We start from the raw sequence: 10641 nt of genomic DNA on the forward strand, positions 1-10641 counted from the left end.
TGCTGCCCTCATATTTTAATTTAGGAAAATGCTAAACGTAGCCCTTAACCAAAAGGAAATGTCGTTTGCTGCCCTCATATTTTAATTTAGGAAAATGCTAAACGTAGCCCTAAGGGCTACGTTTAAGCATACCATATATAATTTTATTCCATTTATATAACCTAACCCTACCATGTATAACATTAATTTCAAAGTTATATAAGGAAAGCCGATATTAAAAAAGGAATGTTTATACTGTGCAATTAATTAATCAGAGTTTTTAAAGTTAAATTTAGTATGCTTAAACGTAGCCCTAAGGGCTACGTTTAACATTGTCCATTTAAAATTAAAAGAAGAATCATTTTATGTTTTTCGCATTATATTGTATCATGAGCATGAACAAAAGTATATACGTATGTACATTGTTGGTTGTTGCTTTGATACTTTAATTTCTTTAACGGTACTTGTTTTTGCGCTCTTATAGATCACTTGCTTTTGCTTCATATATATACTGAGTATTTAATGAAAAAGATTCGTGGGTAAACCCGTGACCCATGAATAACCGCGGGTACGGGCAAGGATTTAAAATTAAACCCGTCATACAAGATTCGCGGATTAAAGAATTCACAAAAAAACCGCGGGTATGGATGATGGATCTAATGGATCCGCGCCCGCGACCCGCGGGTGCCATCCCTATCTCCATTGGAAAAGGATAAATGTTGAAGCATCTGATTCTAATGTTGTCTCATGAGGCTTAGTTTAATGTTTGATATCTTAAGACGTTCCTTAAAGGTTATGATTTATTCGACCTGGCGAGACATTCTTAGAAAAAGCAAGTTGGTTTAAGGCCAAAGGATTCTAAGAACAGAGAAGATCATCTGAAGTTCACATTAACTTGTATTCACTAGTCGACCAACTATCCTTTTTCGCAGTGACAGGTCGTTGTTATAAAAGATAGTTGTGAATACAAACAAGTTTCTATATAAAACTAAGATCATGTGAGCTACTAACGTGATTAATGATCTAAGATATTGTAAACTCTCTTATCATATATATTCCTAACAGATGTATATCATTGGTGCTTTCAAAGTATGCCGGTCGCACGACCTAGTTTTCACTATGAATGATTTGCTTACTAGACGATAGTTTTCTCGAGATATATTGAATATAGTAAATTCGTTTGTGTGCGAGTAGGAGATGTTGAAAATGTATAAGTTACACCTAGAAACTATTTGGTGTTATCAAACCACATTAACTTAGAAGTTAATTAGTGGTTTCAACCTACAAATAATTGTCATTAACAAGTGGTTAATGGAGAACTTTAAAATGATTAAAGGTTCTAATTATTTTATAAATTAGCCATTAAGGTTATAATTGATGGAGACTTGGAGGTTTGATCTGTATGAGACTATAAATAGTGTCTCCATGTATTTGTTGAAGACACCAACTTAAAGTAGTACACACGCAAACAAGTTGAGAAAACCGAGTTCCATTCGTACCTAGTAAATCTTTGAACGTAACTTAAGTTGTGAACCATGAAAGTTCTGTGTTTGTGATCGTTTTTCCTACTGGTGATTTAAGCATCGATTCTATTCACTTCCGCTATTAATTTTCGGGTATGTCTCGAATCTATACTTTACACTTCAATTCAATTAAATTGTTGATGTAAAAAAACCACAAAAATGTATATAATTTGACTATTTGACATGTCAATGTCTACTTTTTATTGTACGTAATCCCGGAATTATCATGGATATAAATCAAATCTATGTCTTTCAAAGGCAAAATATATATTTATATAAAATAAACTTTACAAGAATTGGGTTTATAACAGTGGCGGATCCAGGATTTTTTCCCACCGGGAGCGAAATTTTTTTTAAAACCATAGCAATTTTTTTGAGTAAAATATGGAGGTTTTGGGACAAAAAATTGAAGTTTTTAGGCAAAATTTGAAGATTTTTGGGTAAAATTTGAAGATTTTGGGGACAAAATTTGAAAGTTTTGGAGCAAAATATATAGGTTTTGGGGGAAGAAAAAAAAAACTACCGAGGACAAAGTCGAAAAATTCAAAATATTTACACTAAAATTTCGAAATCCACCGAGGGCGGGCGCCCCCCTCTTACACTCTAAATCCGCCTCTGCTAGAAGATAAGTCATATAGTATAGCCTAACAACATTCTTAGTCAAGTTTACAAATATTAACCCCTTTATCCCAACCTATATAGATAAAACTTGCTGCAAAAATCAAATATTGTTTCATTCATAATTTATGTTACACTTATAAAAATATTTAATAATAATAATAAAATAATTAAAAAAGTACTACGTATATGAGAGCCAGAAACGTAGGTGAAGGTTTTTACTCTTATATAAAGTGACATATAGATAGTACGGCAAGTAACGTGCAAGATGACATGGATGATACATAGGAATAATGTAGTTGAAACTTTCAGTTGTAGCAGGTGTACTGTAGCAGTTTCAATTCAATTCAATTCGTTTCAATTCAATTCGTTTCAATTCGAATTTAATTCGTTTTTTCTTTCATCTACGCGTCATCGATTTCAAATAATTCGGCATATCTTTATCTATTTTTACTACAACAAAATACACATTAAACTATGTTTACAAAATACCAGCAGGCTGCTCATTTTCATGGCTATTGAATCCTCTTAAAATTTATGGTAAAATTCTAACATAATCACATCCTAAACAAATCTGAACTTGTATCTATGGAATACAAGCCAAAAGTAAAATAAAAAAAAATAAATAAAAAAAATTTGGCACATAACCTGCAAAACCTTTTAAATTACTAATATTATCACATGCGAGTATGCGACTATAATAAATCACATACTCCGTATAAATGTTAATGAATATTTAGATTGAACATAAATTACCTCGAGAATATCTCTAATTAATCTTTATAATCAAATATTTCATATATAATTTTTCCTCACATGCGTTTGTGTACATATAAACATTTTATATAATTTACATTTTAACATGTAATTTGCAGCTTTTAACTTTTGATTTCAATAATATGGACATTAAATAACATTAATAATATTTAATTTGCTACATTTAAATGGATAAAAACCATACAATTATAAAGTTCTTACAAAAATTACATTTTTGTTGATCTCATTCAACACAATTTAGTATATATACATACATGCATATGTACAAACATACATACACATACATACATAGATGAAAATTAAAGGACATCTATGCATGCCACCCACAAAAAGCTAGACACAAATTTCTAGAATTAAGAATTCAACAAGATAAAATAAATATAAATCAATTAAGTTGATCGAACATAATGCAATATTTTAGTTTCTGTACCCAAAACCTAATTGACCAATAACTTTGACACTTCGTATTACTAGCTTTCCCTTCTCTTTTTTGTATCTGAATCCACTTGAGTAACCACTTAAAAAATAGATAGATATATAATTCACCAAATGATTAAAAAAATAAAGCCAGTACTGTGATCCTAACAAGCAAGTTAGTTACTTTTTATTTTTCAAGAGATTCAAATAAAGTAAATACCACCCACAATTTTTGATACCAGAAAAATCAAGATTTGATCAAATGAAACAAAGGACACAAAATCCCTTACCTTTAGTAGAATAACTATATATAACTAGTATTATATATAATTTATAACTATATAATAAAAATAAATTATATTATATTATATATATTTCTTTAATTACCATGAGCCTCCACCCATCATTCCACTCCAAAAGCCATTAGAATCGCCATTTTGATCTCTATTCTGCCCAACATTAGAATCATCATCATCATCATGAGTTGCTAATGTGTTTGTTTTCAATTCTTCAAATGGAAACAAAAGCCTCCCACTTTCATTAAGACTATTACCATATGCACCACCACCACCATTTCCCATTCCATCTACAGGAAAACTAAGTGATGGAATCTTGAATTCAGGCATAGGATTCACTGAAGATGAATAAACTGAATTCGATTCCGGAATCGGAATCGGAATCGGCATAAAGGAATTCATTGTATCTCTAGTTGTAACTCCGGTTAAAAGCTCCAAAGCTGAAAGTTGAGCTGAAGAAATATTAATAGTCCTACTAGTAATTGAAGCCGGATCAAATTTTGGTACTTGGATAAATTGAGAAACATTCTTGAAACTGTGAGTAGAAAACCCTAAATTTAGATCTTGCCCATAATGATCATGTTGGATCCTAGGGTTTTGAGATAGTAGTGATGTAGATGTAGAAGGACCAACTAAATCTGGAAGCTTTTTCGATACGGAAGAATTATAATATGATGATGATGATGATGATGATGATGATGATGATCTCTTGTTCTTTCTTGATCCACCACCAACAGGAATGTTTCTTAGTATCCCACCTTCAGTCCAATACCTTCTACAAGTCTTGCAAAAGTATCTTGGTTGTGAAAGACTGTAATTGTTGTAGTAACAGAATTTAGTGTTCGTTGAATCACAACGGGGACAGTTTACAGCTGCTGATTTTTGTGGTCTAACTCTTTTTTCAAAAGATGAAGAACTTGAAGATGGCTTTGAAAGATTGTTGTTATGATTATTATTTGTGTTTGTAGAGTTGGGTACTAGTATTTCTTCCATGGGCTTCACCACTATGTCCTATTTAAACACATAAAAAGCATAAAGTTGTAAAAAGAAAAGATAAATTAGACATAAAGATGCATAAAAAGCTTCAAAGATTCATTAGCAAACAAATGAACCAAACAAAGTAACTGCTTTTTGCTTTTCACAATCTATAAAAACCAATCTTCAAGAAAAAGGAACACATCAAATTTAACCAATTTTTTGTATCATATGTGTACTTATAAATTAACAAAAGTATAGTGCAAGATACATCCTAAACAAGAGAGAGAAAAAGAGAAAAGACACTTGAAGATCAGTGGATGCTTACATATGTACACTAATGTCTAATTGTGTATGATCATAATAATAATCATAATCTTTTTGGAAAAGTATATGAAAAACTTAAGCTATCTAGGTGTGATTCATATGATCATGAACTCTATTAAATGATATAATTAATTAAACTTTTTTTTCTTCTGAATTTTGGTGGAGGAGATGAATAAGTTTGGTGAAAGATCAAGTTATATACCTGTGGCCGGTGAGGTCTGTCCATGGTTGAAAGAATTAAGTAGATAGATTGAGAGAGAGAAATTAAAGAGAATGTGATGGTCTCCTTTTAACTTTCCACTGTTCCTGAAAAAAGCACATAAAGGAATGTTCTACATGGTTTGTATGGACTATGTGCTGTGTATGTATATATGCATTTTTAATTATAGTATACTACCTCCGTCCCAATTAGATAGTCATGTTTTTCCATTTTGGGATTTTTCAAATTAATAGTCCACTTCCATAAATAGAAAGGAAAAAGGATATTTGATTGGTGGATCTGGAGAGAGAAAATATTTCATTGGTGGATAAATGAAGTTAGTGGGATTTCCTTAAACTGTGTGCCATTTTGTCTGTGGACTATTAAATTGGAACGGAGGGAGTATATATATATATATATATATATATATATATATATATATATATATATATATATATATATATATATATATATATATATATATATATATTTTATACTTCATTATTTCTTTTTCTAAAATAGCAATTACCTATTAAAAATAGGAAACTTTCATCAAAATCAAATAATGAAGGAACCTATATAAATCGATACAACCAAACTAAGCATAACGACTCGCTAAAACTAAACATGCTAGGAATAACAAAAATTAGACTAAGCTAACTCTAACCGAGCCATAACAAAATTAAAACGCTTAACCTAAAAACAACCAAAACGCACAAGCCACACACAAACAATATACAATACAACAAGATAAAACCGACACTAACAAAACAACCTACAACAACACCTAAAGCAAACCAAAGAAACTAAGCGGCATTAAATTGTAACGACCCAACCCATTATTCAACTGAAAACAGGACCCCAAATTTTTTTTTTGTAGGGAAGTGTATCTGGACGGCGTCCAGTTGTGAAGGGCTGGACGGCGTCCAATAGATCTGGACGGGGTCCAAATGAACTACCAGGGACTGTCCCAGGAGTCCAACTTAAGCGGACGAAAACCCGCTTCCCGACACTTTTTCACGAAACCAATTATCATAACACTTTATAATAAGTAAAACTAAGAGATTTCCACAATGAAAACGAGTTTTACAACACTGGGCCCACAACGACCCGTTTACGGATTTCGTTCAAAATACAAGTTTCGACCATAAGAGTTTAAATTCCAAATGACACCTAGAGCATGGTGTTTGGGGTTAAACTACCCACATCTTGGTCGAACTTCAAACGCAAACCCCCAAAGCGTCCCCTATCCAAAACAAAAACGGGAGGCCACTAATCCAAATGAGTACCCTTTTCTTTGTCCACGCCGGAGCCTAAAAAGAGTAAACAACGAGAGGGTAAGCAAAACGCTTAGTGAATACAATAATTATACATATACATATATAACCTACTTACTTGCAATCACTTACACAATTCCTCATATACGCTATCATTTTAATTTGCATACCGTCATAAAGTATAACGCTAAATCACCGATAATATAAGCTAGCACAATAATAGCATACAACACGAAAGTACAACATGCTACATTACAACACATAACCATAGTTAACCAAAGCACAAAAAGGAACGATTCTCGCAAATGAACCGTTAGCCACGCAGACGCCACTAGTATGCATCACTAGTCCCTTGGGTGGTATCGATCGCCCGAACTTTAAACCCACCCATCACGTGAAATGTGGTATCGAACGCCCGAACTTTAAACCCACACTTCACGCCCGCACACATACATATGATATGGTATCGAACGCCCGAACTTTAAACCCATATCACATGCCACACATGAAGATGAGGTATCGAACGCCCGAACTTTAAAACATCATCGCATCTCGCACAAGTAAATACATTATATACACACATGTATAATTATACCACTCACCTTAACGCCTTTGGTGAATTAGAAATCAAGCTTGCAACCTTCAATGTAACGTACCTATTACATTTGTAGTGACCCGAACTTTTCCATGTTTATATATATTAAATGAAATTGTTATTTACATGATTAAGTGTTTCCAATATGTTAAGCAATCAAACTTGTTAAGACTTGATTAATTGAAATAGGTTTCATATAGACAATTGACCACCCAAGTTGACCGGTGATTCACGAACGTTAAAACTTGTAAAAACTATATGATGACATATATATGGATATATATATATAGTTAACATGATATTATGATAAGTAAACATATCATTAAGTATATTAACAATGAACTACATATGTAAAAACAAGACTACTAACTTAATGATTTTGAAACGAGACATATATGTAACGATTATCGTTGTAATGACATGTAATGTATATATATCATATTAAGATATATTAATACATCATGATATCATGATAATGTAATAATTTAACATCTCTTTAGATATAATAAACAATGGGTTAACAACATTTAACAAGATCGTTAACCTAAAGGTTTCAAAACAACATTTACATGTAACGACTAACGATGACTTAACGACTCAGTTAAAATGTATATACATGTAGTGTTTTAATATGTATTCATACACTTTTGAAAGACTTCAAGACACTTATCAAAATACTTCTACTTAACAAAAATGCTTACAATTACATCCTCGTTCAGTTTCATCAACAATTCTACTCGTATGCACCCGTATTCGTACTCGTACAATACACAGCTTTTAGATGTATGTACTATTGGTATATACACTCCAATGATCAGCTCTTAGCAGCCCATGTGAGTTACCTAACACATGTAGGAACCATCATTTGGCAACTAGCATGAAATATCTCATAAAATTACAAAAAATATGAGTAATCATTCATGACTTATTTACATGAAAACAAAATTACATATCCTTTATATCTAATCCATATACCAACGACCAAAAACACCTACAAACACTTTCATTCTTCAATTTTCTTCATCTAATTGATCTCTCTCAAGTTCCATCTTCAAGTTCTAAGTGTTCTTCATAAATTCTACAAGTTCTAGTTTCATAAAATCAAGAATACTTCCAAGTTTGCTAGCTTACTTCCAATCTTGTAAAGTGATCATCCAACCTCAAGAAATCTTTCTTATTTACAGTAAGATATCTTTCTAATACAAGGTAATACTCATATTCAAATTTTGGTTCAATTTCTATAACTATAACAATCTTATTTCGAGTGATGATCTTACTTGAACTTGTTTTCGTGTCATGATTCTGCTTCAAGAACTTTCAAGCCATCCAAGGATCCTTTGAAGCTAGATCCATTTGTCTCTTTTCCAGTAGGTTTATCCACAAAATTTGAGGTAGTAATGATGTTCATAACATCATTCGATTCATACATATAAAGCTATCTTATTCGAAGGTTTAAACTTGAAATCACTAGAACATAGTTTAGTTAATTCTAAACTTGTTCGCAAACAAAAGTTAATCCTTCTAATTTGACTTTTAAAATCAACTAAACACATGTTCTATATCTATATGATATGATAACTTAATGATTTAAAACCCGGAAACACGAAAAACACCGTAAAACCGGATTTACACCGTCGTAGTAACACCGCGGGCTGTTTTGGGTTAGTTAATTAAAAACTATGATAAACTTTGATTTAAAAGTTGTTCTTCTGGGAAAATGATTTTTCTTATGAACATGAAACTATATCCAAAAATCATGGTTAAACTCAAAGTGGAAGTATGTTTTTCAAAATGGTCATCAAGACGTCGTTCTTTCAACTGAAATGACTACCTCTTACAAAAATGACTTGTAACTTATATTTCCGACTATAAACCTATACTTTTTCTGTTTAGATTCATAAAATAGAGTTCAATATGAAACCATAGCAATTTGATTCACTCAAAACGGATTTAAAATGAAGAAGTTATGGGTAAAACAAGATTGGATATTTTTTGATTTTTGTAGCTACGGGAAATATTAACAATTCTATACAAATCATATCCTAGCTAACTTATATTGTATTATACATATATTCTAATATATTATGTAATCTTGGGATACCATAGACACGTATGCAAATGTTTTTACATATCATATCGACCCATGTATATATATTATTTGGAACAACCATAGACACTCTATATGCAGTAATGTTGGAGTTAGCTATACAGGGTAGAGCTTGATTCCAAAAATATATATGCTTTGAGTTGTGATCTAGCCTGAGACGTGTATACACTGGGTCGTGGATTGATTCAAGATAATATATATCGATTTATTTCTGTACATATAACTGTGGACAACTAGTTGTAGGTTACTAACGAGGACAGCTGACTTAATAAACTTAAAACATCAAAATGTATTAAAAGTGTTGTAAATATATTTTGAACATACTTTGATATATATGTACATATTTGTTATAGGTTCGTGAATCAACCAGTGGCCAAGTCTTACTTCCCGACGAAGTAAAAATCTGTGAAAGTGAGTTATAGTCCCACTTTTAAAATCTAATATTTTGGGATGAGAATACATGCAGTTTTATAAATGTTTTACGAAATAGACACAAGTAATTGAAACTACATTATATGGGTGAATGATCGAAGCCGAATATGCCCCTTTTGCTTGGTAACCTAAGAATTAGTAAACCGATCTACTAATTGACGCGAATCCTAAAGATATATCTATTGGGCCTAACGAACCCCATCCAAAGTACCGGATGCTTTAGTACTTCGAATTCGTTTTTATCATGTCCGAAAGATTTTTCGGAATGATAGGGGATATTCTTATATGCATCTTGTTAATGTCGGTTACCAGGTGTTCACCATATGAATGATTTTTATCTCTATGTATGGGATGTATATTGAAATATGAAATCTTGTGGTCTATTATTATGATTTGATTCACCTAATAATAATGAAGAGTTGAATATATTTTGGGAAGATTCACAAATTCCCGAAGAGGAAACGGAAGAAGAGGAATCGGAAGAGGAGGAACCGGAAGAGGAGAAACCAGAAGAGGAGGAATCGGAAGAGGAGGAACCAGAAGAAGAAGAGGTTCCAGAGGAAGAAATATTGATACCTATAGTAAATCGATTAAATAAAAGAAAATCCTCAACCAACGGACCAAAGTTAATAATGGTCAATGGTGTTTCCGCCGAGGAAGCAAAATATTGGGAGGATTACCAATTTTCCGATGAATCGGATCCCGATGAGGATTTCGATGATGTTATAGAAATTACCTCGACCCAATTTAATAAAGCGAAAGAAAATAATTAGGGAAAAGGTATAAAAATAGAGAAACCCGATTCCAACCCCGATGAGCTTTATATGTATCGACAACACCCGTATTTCCTAAAATGTAACAATGACCCGGGAACCTCTAAACCACAAGGTTTTTCTAAACCATTATGAAAAATGACGGCTCATATTAGAGGAACATCATATATTCCTAGAAAATTAGGAAAACGAACCAAGTCCGAAGAAGAAGAAACCAGCGATTCAGATTAGAGGGTTGTAATCATGTTGTGTATTATATGTATTGTACTGTGCTTGTACTTTTATGTTCTATGTAAAAATTGCTTATATTGTTTGTTAATTATCTTTTATGAATCTAATCCTTGTC

General features: G+C 32.0%; 1 protein-coding gene across 1 annotated transcript; it reads right to left on the minus strand.

Moving 5' to 3' along the window:
- Positions 1-3394: 3394 nt before the first annotated feature.
- LOC139898595 (dof zinc finger protein DOF4.6-like) lies at positions 3395-5248 on the minus strand. Its single transcript, XM_071881349.1, has 2 exons — positions 5115-5248; positions 3395-4621 (listed from the first exon to the last, which is right to left on the minus strand). The coding sequence occupies exons 1-2, from the start codon at positions 5136-5138 to the stop codon at positions 3698-3700; spliced, it is 948 nt and encodes a 315-aa protein (XP_071737450.1). The 5' UTR covers positions 5139-5248; the 3' UTR covers positions 3395-3697.
- Between the last annotated feature and the right edge of the window lie 5393 nt (positions 5249-10641).

Source organism: Rutidosis leptorrhynchoides, chromosome 3 (assembly GCF_046630445.1).
Source record: "Rutidosis leptorrhynchoides isolate AG116_Rl617_1_P2 chromosome 3, CSIRO_AGI_Rlap_v1, whole genome shotgun sequence".
Lineage (NCBI taxonomy): Eukaryota > Viridiplantae > Streptophyta > Magnoliopsida > Asterales > Asteraceae > Rutidosis > Rutidosis leptorrhynchoides.